This window comes from Metarhizium acridum (genome assembly GCF_019434415.1).
Source record: "Metarhizium acridum strain ARSEF 324 chromosome Unknown scaffold_568, whole genome shotgun sequence".
In the NCBI taxonomy this organism is placed as follows: Eukaryota; Fungi; Ascomycota; class Sordariomycetes; order Hypocreales; family Clavicipitaceae; genus Metarhizium; species Metarhizium acridum.
In genome coordinates, this window is record NW_027094041.1 from 97,074 (window position 1) to 112,740 (window position 15,667).

At 53.1% G+C, this 15,667-nt stretch overlaps 7 protein-coding genes across 7 annotated transcripts; 4 read left to right on the top strand and 3 right to left on the bottom strand.

The window, feature by feature from the left end:
• Positions 1–1,390: 1,390 nt before the first annotated feature.
• On the top strand, positions 1,391–1,846 carry J3458_019504 (uncharacterized protein; the record flags this gene model as incomplete). Its single annotated transcript, XM_007814949.1, has 1 exon — positions 1,391–1,846. One exon carries the CDS (start codon positions 1,391–1,393, stop codon positions 1,844–1,846), a length of 456 nt encoding a protein of 151 aa, XP_007813140.1.
• Positions 1,847–3,314: 1,468 nt separating this feature from the next.
• Positions 3,315–5,644, bottom strand: TEM1_2 (Ras GTPase tem1). Its single transcript, XM_066121530.1, has 3 exons — positions 4,253–5,644; positions 4,096–4,170; positions 3,315–4,029 (listed from the first exon to the last, which is right to left on the bottom strand). The coding sequence occupies exons 1-3, from the start codon at positions 4,949–4,951 to the stop codon at positions 3,931–3,933; spliced, it is 873 nt and encodes a 290-aa protein (XP_065973144.1). The 5' UTR covers positions 4,952–5,644; the 3' UTR covers positions 3,315–3,930.
• A 1,384-nt stretch (positions 5,645–7,028) lies between these two features.
• On the top strand, positions 7,029–7,663 carry GCV3_2 (glycine cleavage system H-protein subunit; the record flags this gene model as incomplete). The annotated part of the gene is made up of 2 exons (XM_066121531.1): positions 7,029–7,128; positions 7,266–7,663. 2 exons carry the CDS (start codon positions 7,029–7,031, stop codon positions 7,661–7,663), a joined length of 498 nt encoding a protein of 165 aa, XP_065973145.1.
• A 399-nt stretch (positions 7,664–8,062) lies between these two features.
• HEM3_2 (porphobilinogen deaminase) lies at positions 8,063–9,046 on the bottom strand (the record flags this gene model as incomplete). Its single annotated transcript, XM_007814946.2, has 1 exon — positions 8,063–9,046. The coding sequence occupies one exon, from the start codon at positions 9,044–9,046 to the stop codon at positions 8,063–8,065; it is 984 nt and encodes a 327-aa protein (XP_007813137.2).
• Positions 9,047–9,618: 572 nt separating this feature from the next.
• J3458_019508 (uncharacterized protein) lies at positions 9,619–10,116 on the top strand (the record flags this gene model as incomplete). Its single annotated transcript, XM_007814945.1, has 2 exons — positions 9,619–9,793; positions 9,872–10,116. The coding sequence occupies 2 exons, from the start codon at positions 9,619–9,621 to the stop codon at positions 10,114–10,116; spliced, it is 420 nt and encodes a 139-aa protein (XP_007813136.1).
• Positions 10,117–11,712: 1,596 nt separating this feature from the next.
• On the bottom strand, positions 11,713–12,017 carry J3458_019509 (uncharacterized protein; the record flags this gene model as incomplete). Its single annotated transcript, XM_007814944.2, has 2 exons — positions 11,713–11,910; positions 11,970–12,017. 2 exons carry the CDS (start codon positions 12,015–12,017, stop codon positions 11,713–11,715), a joined length of 246 nt encoding a protein of 81 aa, XP_007813135.2.
• Positions 12,018–12,704: 687 nt separating this feature from the next.
• On the top strand, positions 12,705–13,013 carry J3458_019510 (uncharacterized protein; the record flags this gene model as incomplete). Its single annotated transcript, XM_066121532.1, has 2 exons — positions 12,705–12,824; positions 12,864–13,013. The coding sequence occupies 2 exons, from the start codon at positions 12,705–12,707 to the stop codon at positions 13,011–13,013; spliced, it is 270 nt and encodes an 89-aa protein (XP_065973146.1).
• Positions 13,014–15,667: the final 2,654 nt, after the last annotated feature.

Below are 15,667 nucleotides of genomic sequence, written 5' to 3' on the forward strand. Positions count from 1 at the left end.
AGATTTGGCCGACATGGGATAGCCTGTCTTTGCATGGGTGGGAGGCCAGGTTGGCAAGTAGGGAGACAGATCTGTTGACTCGTTTGTGGCAGTTGTCTGGCGAGGCGCCGACCGGTCGAGGCATAGGCTTGTTGAGACCTCAGACGTGCGTAGCCTGCATATCCATATCGTTACTCCTACTCGCTGCGCCGTACAGCCTGTGGGAATCTAGGACCGGCAAAATACAAAGGGGCTGTTGTTAATTGATGAAGCTTGCCGAGGCTCGAGGCCGAAAGAGACTGGAGGGACTTGCGTGGCGGCAGTGAAGAGCAGAGAGCAGAGGACAAAGGAAATTCAACGGAAGAGGAAGTCGCACCCTGCCTCAAAGTTCTGCATTTTCAACGTCCCCTTTTCGAGGCGCACTGTGGCAGTTGTGTCCAGCTGCATTTACCTGTATTGACATCATTCTAAAGTTGCCAGGTGCCATTGCTGCTATTTATCAGTCGTTCCACATCCGGGTCTTGTTTCTCCCAGCGCCAGTCTCTCGCTTGACCTGTGCCGCTCAAGCCACAGTGTGACCCCAGAGTCACAAAACCTTGGCCGTTCCCGTTTTCATTCCAAACGCAATTGACCGCCACAGTCGATCCTTTCTCTTCCTTCTCTATTTTCATTTAATCCGAACTGCTCACCGACTGTGCATTTCGCCGCATTTCTTTTTGGTCTGGCGAACTATTTTGCAGAAGGCAATAGTCCTATTTATCTCCCCGCTCATGCCACGGAGCTGTGTCACACGGAACCTCACCAATTATCGTGAAGTGGCTGGGTTGTTCAACAGATTGGGCTCTGTACAAATTACGGAGTACCTTTGACCTATCAGTCCACTCGATTCACCTTGAGCTGATACGCACTCAACCATCAAGTCAACTACAACTGTTGTGCCAAGAAACCTTGCCTTCCAAGACGGCAACGCGAAAGAGGACCTGGCGGGGGAGGAAGGCTTTTCCTCAAATATCCCCCTGATACCTTTTCAACTGGACATCTCATTCGACATCTACGCTTTCCATATTACCCATTCCCAAGTAGCAGCGGCATTGTACTCGGCCTGCCCTGGGTGAATCCACCACGCAAGTCCCCGACCTCGATCAAGCTTGGTACGTTTCACGTTTTCTTTTTTTTTGTTTGCCTTGTGCCTTGCCTTTGCTATAATGTTTTGATTTTTTTTCGTCGCATGATTTATGTTTGCACTCGCGACAAGGATTAGCATATCTTGTACAAAGCCCATTGACAATCGGTCGTCCCTTCCTGCATCCATCTGCTTCCGCCCGCCACCCCTTTTTCTAACCTCAAGCGTAGGGTCGACCGACGCAATCACACATCCGTAAAGACCTACTCCTCACGTTCAACCGCGATCATGGCCTCGCACGAAGATAAGCCGCAGAGCTATCCCATGACCAATACCTGTCTTGCAGTACCTGAAAAGACAGCCAAGGGACCATCTACCCGGGTCTCCTCTTTGGAGAGAACCTCGAGCGGCACAACTGCCCGATCCGACAACTGTAACCCATTTGAAACAGATGTCGAAGCTATGGCGACCAACAGCTCCCTGGACAAACCACGATCCAGCGTTATTCTCACCAGAAATAAGGACTGCCAGGTCTGGCCCAACAAGCGCGACTGGAAGCAGCGAGCCAAGGCGGGCAAGCAAAACCGCACCTGTGCCTTTATGCAGCGGTTCAACCGACGTACCAGGATCATGTTGAAAGTCCTGATTATTGTTCTGGTCGTTGGAATCGCTGTCGCCGTCGGGTTCGGTGTCAGCAAGCCTCTCGGAGCCCCTATCTGGGGTGACAAGACGACACGCTCGTGAGCCAAGACGTACGAATAGTTGATCAGATTTTGCAAGCACTGCATCGTCACGGCGGCGATTAGGCATTTTACGTCCCGATTCACATCTACATTATAATACCGTCGGCCGAAACATCTTTGCGACAACAACCATTTTCTTCCCTCCTGTACATACATTTCTCTCGAAGCTCGGGATTCTTGGGCAGCATTTTACTGTTCCTCTTGCAAGAAAAAATTTTCTGCTGCAATCATTTCAGCGCTGCTGGACGCTCTTGATGGACCAGCAGAGAGCCATTTACATGACAGCATGGAGTTTTACGGCGTTCTAGACCCTTCCGACCAACGGGCAGCTATACATGGGTATTTTGGCATTCTACAGATACAAAGGAGATGATTGATCGATTCCTTAGATCAAGGAAATACACACAGACAGAAATAAATGATGCGCCTAGAATAGAATAGACGCTATGACCAATTGGATCGTTTGTGTCAAGAATAACCGTAGATGAGTGAATGCCCCTCGTGGAAGGCATGTCAAGACATGCATGTCTCTCGGTCCTTCATAGTCATGGTGTAAATTGGCGCCGTCCATTAGGCCAAAGTCTAAAAAGTACTTAAGTAGTCGGTTGAAATGACCACCCAGGTAGACAGACAATGCAGCTCCCGCCAGCTAACTCCTACGTACCGCAAGCCGTGGTTCATGTTCCTGCGCCAGCGCGACCCGCCCCGCCGCCATGCATCTCGCCGCCGCGCTATCCTGTTCCTCGAGGGGATCGGAGGCCTGCCCGCCTGCCTCGAAATCTTCTCTCGAAGCAAGCCCACGCCGTGTCCCACATCCAAGCCACAAGTGAGCTGCGCAGAGCCGTGTTGTCCACGACGACAGCGACCACGCCGGCTGGAATGCTGCCTACGGAATCGGAAATCTTGCATGCGGGGATGCGAACCCCCCCCGCGGACACACCAATCAATCAGATTGGGCAGCGAAATCCGGCAGTCCGTTTTACGTGACCGCCTCTGCTGGCACACACATCTAGTGACGTCCGACGTGTTGGGCTAGCTGGTGTGGGTTGGAGGACGGCGTTTTTGCGCACCGCGGGGACGGCACGGCTGGCTGGACGTGTCTACCTGGTACCTGGGTGACTACAATGACTACATGCAGGCATGTATAGAAAACATGCATTGCGGTGCCGGGTGGATGCGGTGCGTCATGGCATTGCGCGGAGGAGTCGGGCATCTTGTGCAGACGCGGCTTGTTCCGGCCTTGGTCCAGAGCAAGAGTCTTGACGCATATCGGCATCAATGGAGGAGACGGGATCAGTGTGAAACAGCATACGCGGCCTCGTCCTTCCGGGGAGATGCATCACTGCATCATGTGCCTCAAACATCACCTTTGCACCGACTTCTTGTTTTGTAGTTCACGACATGCGACTTGACCCAGCCCTGGATGCGGCAACGACCAATGCACACAGACTTAGCATATACAATAATCACCACTTTGCTCATGTTATACTGTATGAGTCTAATTGTCAATGAATAATGTAGTATACCTACCCCTGTTGCTTTTTGTGTTCCCCCATCTACCACATATACCACCCGCGCCATTGACCTCGTGGGCCAGCCCAAATCCAAACAGCACATGTTGCAAGGCTCGACCATGGATTCCTCTCGACAGCTGCCATCCTCGTATAAACTTTATTTTGGTACTCTTTCGGCATTAGCTGATCCGGCTTTTCGGTATTTCATCTCCCCAGGTAAAATCGAATAGCCAGTCGGGGAATCACATCGCCTGTGAAAGGGCAAAAAAACGACAAAGAAAAATAATAGTTAGTATGATTACAATGCACTGATAAAAACCTCAACTCAACGCTTTCTCTCTCTCTTCACCCAGCAGCAACTCAGCACCGCAACTGATTTTGAGCCAAATAGTCGTACAGCTAAAAGGAAGCAGTACTTGTCAAGATCGCGGGAGCTGTCTTCACATCTCGCCTCGACTAACAGCCGCCAATATTTTCTAGCATCAAAGAAATTGTACTGTCGGTGGCTCGTGCCAATATCGGTGAATGGCAGAGCATTATCCAAATAAGTAATTCTTCGACGGGTCTACAATCAGACCGACTGATAAAGTAGAAGAGGTTCGCCGACGTTTTCGATTTCGGGGATCGTACACTTCAAGTCGAACGCTTTTGATAGAACAATCTTGAAAATCTGATGACCAGGTCAGATGGCATTTGTGAGAGGGGTAAAAAAGTAACCAGTCAGGTTACGTCATACCTTTTGCACATTGATGCTGTGACTGGTACTCGAAAAGATCAATGATGCTCTCATCGCCTTGGCAAATCTCCTCGCCTATATGGAGTCAGGTGCTGTCTTGCTTCCAACTCAACATGTCGCGTCGTGGCCGGTGCTCTCCCCTTGGCATGTGGCTTACCTGATTGGAAATCTCCTCCTGGTCTTGAATGGGAAAGTTGACAAAGTGGTCATACTTTGTGCCCACCAAGATTGGGATTGCCGTCTTATTGAATCCTCGGCCTTGCCGATACCACTCCTTGATGCTGTTGAGTGTGCTCTTCCTTGTCAAGTCAAACATGAATAGGATAGCCACTGCGTCGTTACACACCAACGGCAGCATATTGACAAACTCGCGCTGGCCACCCAGATCCCAAATGGAAAAAGTGATTTCTGTGTTCCTGATGGAAATGGTCTTTTCCATAAAGTTGACACCCAGGGTCTGAATATAATCTTCGTCCCAGCTGCCCTCTACGTACTTGACCATGAGGGAGGTCTTGCCAATCTGGGCGTCGCCAACCATGCCAACCTTGATGACGACATGGTTTCGGCCGTTTTGGGGCTCATTAGACCCTTGCCTATAGTCGCTGTGAGACTGGTGTGTCGGGTTGGATAGACCGCTGGCTGGCCGTGAGTGTGAGGGCCCCGAGACGGGAGGAGTATATCGATGGGCGGGGTCGTCGTCTTGCCGCGGGCTGGCGGGCGTTGCCTGGTCTAGTGATGGGTTGTGCTGGTGGTAAAAGCCATTATTAGAAGCAACGTGGGGAGAGCCTTCGATGCCGCCAAGTGTATCGTCGTGGCCCTGGACAGGTGTCGCTGGCACCTGGTGGTCCATTTCCATGTCGTCGACCGCAGCCGCGTGCTCGAGGGGTGCGGCGGCCGCAACAGGATCTGTTGAAGGATCCAGCTTGAGATGCCTAGATAGATGTGGGTGTCGATGGAATGAACGGCACGGTCTGGGACCAGAGATCGAATGGGTAGATGATGTTAATGCCAGCACCGTAGATGCAGAGCGTCGGACGAAAATGAGAAGGGAGAGGCGGAAATGGGCGTCAACGGTCTGACTTCAGCTAGTGGGACACATGCAAATACACAATGGCGTACGGAGTAGTTGCTAGTCAAACTGGTCGACGGATCAAGGTTCAAGGTGTGGCCAGGATGTCAGCTGCTGCGGGAAGATCGATGGGTCAACACCACACAGCCAACGACAAGACCACACAAGACCGCAACGCCCAGCGGGCAAGGCGAAGCGCAAGGGTGAGGCTTGACAATGGCTCGGTTGGGGGTGAGGGCAGGATCGAAGATGGTAAACAAGGCGGATGATGGGTTTATTTCCGGATGTGATGGCGGTGGCTCGAGATGCGGCCGGGGGTTGGCAATAAAGATGAGGGGTTCGGACGAGAGATGAATGGGAATTGAACTTCGACAATGGAGTCAAGTTGCGAAGGCGGTGCAAGCAAGACCAGCCTGGCAAGTAGACCAGGCGCAGTCAGGAACAGGAACAGGAACAGGAATGGGCAGGATCAAGTGCGAGAAGGCAACTGGCCTGTGCTCCAGACGTCACCAGCACAGCAGACAGAGCACTGGCCATTGCGCCAGGGACGCCAGGACATCTGGAGCGAAGTAGTCGGGTGCATGTGGTGGGCTTTGGATGCTGGCTAGTGGGAGCGAGCCAGTGGGACATGAATCAGTGGGAGCCAAGGCCTGAGCAGTGATGAATAGTGAGCGCCAGCAGCAGCCAGTGAGAATAGGCAAACGCCCAACATTAAACGCTGGCACCAGCCTGGGGCATGTGCGGCCCGCCATTGCGAAAACGGCCGGAAAACAGATGCTCGAGATGATGAAAGCCACAGACGGCACGCCAGACCACAAATTGTGCTTCGAGTTCCGCTGCCGCTGCTGCCAGTTTCCTGTTGTGCGCCCTGCGGCCTTGCTTGAGCGAGCCCGGGGCTGTGTCGGGACCTTGACGTGAATTACACGCGCTGGTGGCAGCTTGTAAGACTTGACGGCACCTGGCACTGGGCACCATCAATCGTTGCCTGTAGCGCGTGTAGCATGCTGCGGCGCCGCGGCGCACTGCAGCAGTGCCCAAGGGAGCCGAGCATTCATCGTTGGGCATTTGTTTATTTTTGTGATGCCGGCCCATTCATTGGGTTCAAAAGGCAGATAAACAATGGGTTGTCATGCGCATGAACGTCGACTGATACAATACATATAAACACCACCAACAACATGGAAAGGTCTCGTAGGCCTTGGGGAGTCTTTGGGGGAACGAACCATGCAGGAGAAATTGTTTCTCCGGCCCCTCCATTACTCCAATCCTTCGCGGCTATCACGCCATGGATGCAAACCAGAGCAGCGCGGTCCGATGCCGCCAATTCGCTTGGATCCGAATGCCTCGTCTCGAAAACGGCTCCCGTCTCCAATTCTCTTTACGTACAGAGCCCTCGCAGCCGGCAACCTCCATCCCCAAGAGGATAAGACCCAGAGCAAACTATTATGTTTCCAATGCCATGATTGGCCTCTTCCCCACACCGATCCAGATGACGGCTTCAGATGGCCCAAGGCTTGCATCGGCCTGGCCAGTTTGAAGCGCTGAAGAGCTGTAACACCTCAATCCTAGCAGGTACCTAGGTAGGTGGTATTTAGTGCGCCAGGCGCAATAACACTCAGTAGAAATTGATGACTAAGAAATATCCTTCACCTGCTCCAACAGCCCGGAGCCGCAGACGCCCATGCCAATGCCGGAGGTCGGCTACGTCCTTCAAACTTCGTCTTCCTCATCCGATCTCCAAAAAAAAAAGGCTTTCTTGTTCTAGCCCTGCCTGTGTGCAGTTTCAATCGTCGGACAAGGCGAATTTCTCCTTGTTATTCACACCCACCCATTCTCCCCTCGTCCTGACACCGACACCGACACAATGGCTTCAATTGCCTGCTCTTTGCGCGCTGTCGCCCGACCCGCGGTTATGCGCTTTGCTCCCCGCGCTGCTGTCCGCACCTTTACGACTTCTCGCATGGGTAGGTTCCAACACTACAAACAGGGGGGAGGAACAGAAAACCGGAGGAGAAGAAACGAAACACAAAAAAGCACCTTTCCGCCGTATCGTGAACCTGTCAATCAGGGAATGCTTTTACTGACAATGTCGCACGCACAGCCCTCGCCAAGAAGTACACCAAGGACCACGAATGGGTCGACCTCTCGGCCGACCGCAAATCCGCCACCATTGGCATCTCCCAGTACGCCTCCGACCAGCTCGGCGACGTTGTCTACGTCGAGCTCCCCGAGACCACGGGCGACTTTGTCGAGGCCGGTGACGCCATTGGCGCCGTCGAGTCCGTCAAGTCGGCCAGCGACATCAACGCCCCCATCAAGTGCAAGGTCGTCCAGGGCAACGTGCTGCTGGAGGAGAAGCCCTCCACCATCAACCAGGTCCCCGAGGACGATAGCAACGGCGGCGGCTGGATCGTCAAGGTCGAGGTCGACGAGCAGGGTGCCAAGGAGTTTGATGAGCTGATGGATGCCGAGGCCTACAAGACTTTCACGTCGGAGTAAAGCACCACGTGTCGCCGAGTTGAGGTGCAGCGTGGACATGATGTTTTGGGAGAGGGGCATACATAGACGAGTCGTGTGTTTTTCTGCTCTATTATAAAATGCGTGGGGAAATCAACAGGATTCCATGGAATCTTTTATTGGTTGTCTTGTTTTTTTTTATTTAACATTTGGACGCAGTTCAACCTAGCATTGGGTGATATTTGACAAGCATGAACAAACATTGTCGTTGCGACGTTGTGTTGTGCATCATACAATTGAGTCTTTGTGCCATCTGCTAAGCGAATACGCCGGCATCTCTGGCAACGTACTCATGTATTGCTTGCGAGACGAATCTGCTAGCAAACTATTTCCGCTTTTGGGACCTGTTTGCCATGTCACGCCATGGCACTTTTGTCACCATCACTTTGCCTCGGGACGAGCCTTGTTGATAGCATCCAGAATCTTATCGGCCCCCCTACTCACCAGGTCCTGAGCCACCCTCTTCCCCAGCTCCGTGGCCTCCTCCTCCGACGTGACCGTCTCCAAAACGTCGGCGTCGACGCCCTCCTTGCCCGTGACGGAAACAACCGTCGCCCTGAGCCTCAACCTGCCATCCGCCCACTTGGTCTCGACGCCAATCGGCACGCTGCACCCGCCCTCGAGCTCCCTCATCAGACTCCTCTCGGCCAGACACGCCAGCAGCGTGTCCCTGTGCTCAATCTCCTTCAGGGCCCGCAGCACCTGCTCGTCGCCCGCGCGGCATTCCACGCCCAGCGCCCCCTGCCCGACGGCATGCAGGATGCCGCCATTGTCCACGTCCAAGTACTGCGAGATGTGCTCGCCGAGGTCCATGCGCAGGAGCCCGGCGGCGGCCAGCACGATGGCGCTCAGCTCCGGGTCCTCGTCGAGCTTCTTCAGCCTCGTCTGGATGTTGCCGCGCACGTCCTTGAACCGGAGGGCCGGGTAGCGTCGCGCCAGCTGGGCGATGCGGCGGATGCTGCTGGTGCCGATGACGCTGCCGTCGGGCAGGTCGGCGAGGGTCTTGTAACCGTTTGCGTCGCGCAGGGCCTTTTTCAGGACGAGGACGTCGCGCGGGTCTTCTCGCTTGGTGACGGCGCCGAGGGTGCAGTCGGACGGCAGGGTGGTGGGCATGTCCTTGAGGGAGTGGACGACAATGTCGAGCTCGCGGGCGACGAGCTTCTCCTCGAGCTGGGTGGTCCAGAGGCCCTTGCCGCCAAAGTTGTAGAGGGCCGTGTTCTGGTCGCGGTCGCCGGTGGTGGTCATGCCGTGGATGGGGAATGACGACGAGGGGAAGACGGACTGGAGGGAGGCGACGACGAGCTCGGCTTGGGCCATGGCGAGGGGCGACTTGCGCGTGCCGACGGTGATGGTCGATGGCGCCATGGTGGTCGGTTTGTGTTGTCGCAGTTTGCAAGTGGCCGACCTCGAGGTGGTTTTTGTCGGAGCCGAGATGTTTGTGCTCGGCAGAGGCGGACAAGTATGGAGGGGCAACTTGAGTTGGGCGCCGAGTTGGCGGGGGAGCAGTTTGACAGCCGTTGACGGTTGGTTAGCTGGTGGGGGGGTGGACAGAAGATTGCTCTCAACCTGACTCTGAGAACTGCCTCTAGTCCCCAGTTCTCATCACCGCATCACCTTAGTTTGCTCGCCGTATCATAATCATACCAGACATGCTTGTGTTCCCTACTCCCAATGGTTCGAGAGGCACCAGCCACTGTCTGCAAACTTGCTTGTCTGCCAACTGAGAACTCCATGTGGAACGGCAAAATCTAGCACAAAAAGGTCTACACAACTCTGCAAACAACATGTTCAAAGGCGCAATACAAGCTCGTACGTGAAGGCATGCATATTATATATAGCGGTGGCCGGCCTCGACTGATTTATTCCATCCTCATTCACCACACCTGGGCGACCACCACTTACCTTTCATTCGTACTAAACGCCATCAACGACTCAACATGAACATGAAGGCTCTTCCATTCATTTCCGTCCTCACCCTTGCTCTCGCATCCCCCCGTATCACAGATACGTCCATCGCGCCCAACTCGTCCACCACGCCGGCGCCCACGACACCCGACGGCACCATCTGCGAATGCGGCTATACATACTGCGCATCAGTCCTCATGGCCATGAGTATGTCTCAACCTCAACCTGTATAAAAGCCAAAGTGCCCAGGGAAACGCTACCAGACAACACTAACGCGTTGGACAGAGAAGCCGTGGACCACCAAGCAGCTCGCAGAGGCATACTGCGCTACCCCAAACGCCGTCTGCAGCAGTGGGAAGCCGAGCACGAGCATCAACTCGGCCTTGTATATCTGTCTTTGTGAAGACCCCGGACAGAAGCTCGGGAACCAGTTGGACTTGCTGTGTGGGTGCGACAAGTGCTTGGTCGTTGGGCCGGATTTCCGCGGGAGATGCGAGACGCCGTGCCACGCTGGGCAGTGCAAGACATGATGGTGTGAGCAAAGAAATTGGAACAGCCGTGCCGTCGCATGCGCCAAAGCAGAGAGTCGCGGGCTGATCTGGAAGTTTGAGTCAAGGGGAGAGGGGCTGTGGTGTTGAAGACAGCCTTGGTTCAGGAATGGCTACATAAACCCATTTTATTTAGTTAATTTCGTTTAATTTTTTTTTATTTTTTCTCATTCAGTTCACTTGTCATGGGTATCAGAAGGAGTCTTGTCCCTAAGAAATGCGCAATTGAAGCCGTGGAGGCAGCTGCACGGCTGGATGTAGGGTAGCAATGCATCATACTCTCGAGCTTAATTAAGCCCATGTTTTGCTTCATAATGTTTTTTTATTTAAAAGAAAAAAACAGTTATGAAATACGTGTATGTAAGTTTCATTACTTGCAATTTTTAGTTTGACTAGTAGTCGTAAAGCTTTTGCAAAGCGTTGTGTCAAGAACCTCTAGCCTCATGACCGCTTTATTCCGGCCGTCGACATACAATATGGGCTGTACGATATTTTTTTAAAGCTCCTATTTATTGTGCAAAACCCATTTAAGAAGGTTATTCTCACTATGTATTGGCTCGCCTACAGAACAAGGGCTATTTTTCGAGACCTTGAATATATCTAGAAATATATATATATATATATATACCCATCTATTTGCGTGGTCAGTTACGGTTCCCCGGCCTAGGTACGGCCAAAATAAGTGTGCCCTCCATCTAGCCCCTTTTTTTCTTTTTTTCCATAATTTAATATACACATCTATCTTGGTGATTAAACTCTTTTGCCACAACCTTTCCGACGCAAAGCTCTTGGCTTCATCCAGCCGGGCCTCTTGATTATCTCTGATACCATATGTGAACAGAGAATATTTTGCAAAGTTACATGGTAGGGACCGGCAGAAGCGGCAGCGTACACCGGCAGACGTGGATATAGTTTGCAAAACTGCTATATTGACCCTGCTTCACATAACTAGTGCCATCTGCCCCTTTAACCCAAGACTTTATGAGCACAGCTTCCCCGTGCCAATACCAACTCAACCTGTAGCCCTTCTTCCGACGCTTTATATCAATACGCATCGGCCCGATACATCTCTGCGGAAGACAACAATGGAGAGCAGGACTGCGACTGTCGGCACACGTACATTGATACTAACGAGTCGGGCGAGTACGATTCGAAAGGCTAGCAATTACTCGTATCCTTTCGCACAATGACGTTCCAATGCTGCTCTGCAAACGCCTGGCCTAGCGATCTGTCGCCCTCTTTACACTTGCGGAAGATTTCTCCGGCACCGTCCGCAATGTCCAGCCAACTGTGGACACTGAACGGCTTGCGGTTCTATGCCGTTTAGCTAAAAACGTAATGCTGCCTAGTCTCATGAGAAAAGCACTTACATCATTGCACCACCATATGGCCGAATCGTACGAACAGCTGACTCGGCCGCAGGCGCCTGGGCCCGGCCCATACCTGGGGCTGCCTCTGAGTGTTTTCAGATACGATATTCCCGACCCGATAGCTCCGTACTCTGCTGGTTGCCAGCCGGGGGGCCGGCAGTCAACTTGATAGAAGATGTAGCGTTTGTCGAGAGAGGCCCTGGCTTCTTCAGGGCTCCCGCTGGGCAACCACGTCTTGCTCCCATCTTGGGTTCAGCTGCGTCACTTGACTGTGGACCTTCTCGACGGTGCCGGTGAAGTTCTTGAGCTGGCCCGGGAATACTACCACTTCCCACTGCAACTCCGTGACGGTGTAGCCGGGGATGGGGGCTACGACGGCCGAGGCAGGACCCGGGGCTGCAAGCGCCTGCGATGAAGGTTAGTACCAAGGGCCTGACGGAGGATATGGGACGAGCTGTCATTTACCCCGGCCAGGAGAAGAGGGAGGAATAGTAGCGTCTTGGAGGCAACCATTGTTGGCAAAAGTGACGGTTGGGACTCGGGGACGAAGCGGTTTTGCTGTTATGAAGCTCTGGCATCGTGGTTGGCACCAGGAACGGCTGGCCACCAATTTATATGGCTTCCAAGTTGTGGATATCTCCATGATGGGGTTTATATATTGGTTACATTGACGCTTGCACTCCTCTGTGGCCGACAAAACGCACATAATCAGTTGGAGTCTATAACGTGCTGTTATGTCTCAAGGTCCGTGGTCATTGTTTGGGATAGCAAACTCCATTCAAAACTGCATATGAATGCGGATCAGCAGATGACACTCAATCTTAACAATGGGAGGTGTGTGAGTCAAGCTGTTGGACGCGAGACACCCTCCACACCCTCCACATAGGTTTCGCAGCTTTGGATCGCCGTGCGGCTATCGCTCTGAATGCCCTCGGCCTTCACTCAATTTGAGCATTTTATTTGTGCCGCAATTGCCAGGAGTGTATCCTGCGCATATTTAAAGCTTCACACCATGGGCTTTGAGATCTGTCATGCTGCGAGCAGGTTGCTCTACCCAACCGCGTCTCCAGGGCCATTCTACCTAGTACCTATTGCTGCCTGTGGCTGAGCACAGCGCCCGTCTCTATTTCACAATCTGAAACCGCATAGACGGCAGTGTCTTGGATAAACGTTCACGTTTAAAAAGAAAGCTGCTCCGCCATGGTTTGCGCCGTCAAACCAACACCCGAGACACTCGTCAGTGCTTCGTATCGCAGTGCGGCTGTGCCCAACGCCGACGGAACACCTGCCCTCTTCACCGAATCCGCTCACGAGACTGGGGTGAAAACGACGACTAGGCTGAGCGTGCTGACTATCTAGAGCAATACGTTTGTAGAGATTGCGGACGGAGACGGCGTGCATGATGCCAATTGGGTCCCGGGCACCCGCGGCGAGCTGGTGTATCTCAAATCCGGCGGCCAGGGCATCATCCAAGTCATCATTGCGAGTGGGAATGGGAGCGCTGCGTAGCTTCCACGCTTAATGCGCCAGTCGGCAATTTGAAGTTGAGGACTTTGGGAGATGGGGTTGCGTTTGTGATAATCGGGTTGATTGGGCCTGATGGGCGTCTTTACAACGAGACGGTTGTTGAGAAACAATCGACCGTGAGAGTACTCGACGAGGCTGGCGATTCGATTTGTGAGTCCTTTTTTGTATCTGTGTCTTTTTGTAGAGTAGCCTGCTTACCTATATAGTGGAATGAAGCATATCGAGGCGATTCGCCCTCTGGTACGAGTCACGACAAACTCATCCGCCGGGGTGCAAGATGGTGCAGCTTACAGACCATGTCCATCCCGAAGCACCCCTCGGTATGTACGGCGACGGTAGTAGTACCGGAAAATTTTACATTGGACGGGATGGAATTGCGGTCGTCGCGAGAGATTTAACCTGCCGAAATTCTCAGGAAACAATGGTCTCTATCCAGCTGTACGTCCGAACTGGAATCTTTTACGTCACCACCTTCCCAGTAGCCACGGTAAATAAAAGTCCCTCCCGTCAGGGGAACCTGAGGAAAAGGATATGCAGGCAACAATCGCGTTAGCCCTGAAGGCGTCGTCGTCGCGTACCTCTTTACGCAACTAGGCAACCTATACAACAACCATGTCCACTTTACGCCGACGCATACTCTCATTGTGAGCAAGATGATCGGGAGAGAGAACTGGGAGAGAGCCACCTGCGCGATTTGAATTCACCGCATCTTCGTCGATGTTGGTCGTCCAGAGTGAGAGGCACGGCCGATCTCAACTCGACTATGTAGACGTCTTTGACGGAGAGCGCTCAAGAACGTTCTACCGCAGCGGAATGTCAGGGCGTCTCATCCCTTCCAACAAGTAAATGGGATAGATTGGTAGTGTCAAGCTCGTCCCTGACAGCGAGCAGCAAATAGGAGCTTATAGGTGTGCCGGAGCCAAGGGTTCAGATCATGGGACCGTCTGTGAGGAAGAATGGTATGAGGTTTGGTCTATACGAGAACATGGCAAGGGAGTTTTGGTTCATGGGTGTAGATGAGGTGCCCGTTCATGCGTTCATGGTTATTTCGAGTGATCTTGACGAGGGGAGGACGTATCCCGTTGTTGTGAGACTGCACGGAGGCCCGGTTTCTTCGTGGACGCATTCGTGAACGGTGGCGGTACGGTTTTGGGATGTTACCCTGGAACAATTGCGACCTGGGCTTCGTTGATGAGGGGAGAGCATTGGGTATGGGTTGGACTTTGCGAGAAGTAGTTGGTCCCTGGCCGCTTGCTTTGAGATGGTCTGTTGACTACTGTCTAGAAGCCAATGATTCATTGGGCGGGAACCCTTTTAAAGATCTCGAGAAGATGACGGATTACTTGGCGAAAATCATATTCCTACACATGGACAAGTCGGTTCTCCTGGGTGGTAGTTGTGGCGGCTATATGATAAGTTGGTGCTTTGGTCACGACATTGTCAAACAGGTTTACGGTGGCCAAGGCTCTCATAGCTCACTTGGTTGCAAAATGCTGACCTTGGGAATTCAGTTCCGATGCGCCATCTGAACGACGGCATATTCAACATCCCCTCGTTCCAGCTTCAAGGCGACGTCGTGGACAACGACAGGCAGCTTTGGCTCCTTGCTGTACCCGTGGGACAGAATAGCGCATTTGGAAGCATTTCAAATCGCCGAAACCGATGCTATTGAGGAACGGGAAGAATGCTTCTCCTACAGTCATTGTACACAGCGACAGGCACTACAGATGTCCTGTGACGGAGGGACTGGCGGTGTTGAACACGTTGCAGGCGCACGGGGTGCCGAGTGGGTTTTTGACATTTGCTGATGGACATATTGTGGAGCATTACTGGAGTGTACGAAGTAACAGGGTTGTGTTTGGGTGGGTTAAGAAGATGCGTTGATGAGGATATAAGAGGGGTGTAAGAGTTGGTGATGGGTTGTCAATCTCGGAATAGCGTTTGGGATATTGAGTTATTTGTGGGGTCGTAGCGAGATACAATGGCTGCAGAAAGGCACTAAAGTCGGTTTGAATGACTGTGAACATCAATTTATCGAATAGCAGCTCTGCAGTTGCAAATAGCACTGCCGACGTGTCGGGCTGTGGCAGGGATGGTCATGGAACTGGGCATCGTGGGCCGTGGCTTTGTCGCAGCTAGTCATCCAAATACGGAAGTCCCCAGCAACAAGGACGGAGCAATTCACACAAGGACCAAGGATCCAGAAGACAAAAACGCCATGACACAATGGTCACGCTCTGGCTGTCGGCGTCAAGGCGAGGACAAGTCGTTCTCCGCACGGAGCCGAGATGTTGGCCCGACGTAGTACCGTATCCCCTGCAGCGTGTCGGTGTGTCGAACGGTGTCGAGTGACCTTGTTTGAGGCTGGATGCATGGAACACACGCCGAACAGGCAGAATGGTGTGCCACTTGGTGGCAGACGCAGAGTGGTGATGTTGCATGGCCGTGCCCGGATGCTTTCCCCAGATTTGTGGTGGATTTGCACGTCAAGGACTCGAGCGCCTCGTGCCAAGACGCCCCACACCGCTGCCGCCTGCCCGCAGACCCCTGGGACCCCGCACCAGCTCACCTCAACTTGGCCTCCAAGTACGGAGTACCTGCACAGTTGGGTACCGGGCACCTGTGCAGAATGCACC

Coding starts and splice junctions, on each gene's coding strand:
- TEM1_2 (XM_066121530.1), bottom strand. CDS start 4,951: ATGGAAATGGACCACCAGGTGCCAGCGACACCTGTCCAGGGCCACGAC. Junction 4,171..4,252: donor AGGAGGAGATTTCCAATCAG/GTAAGCCACATG, acceptor GACTCCATATAG/GCGAGGAGATTTGCCAAGGC. Junction 4,030..4,095: donor ACAGCATCAATGTGCAAAAG/GTATGACGTAAC, acceptor CCTGGTCATCAG/ATTTTCAAGATTGTTCTATC.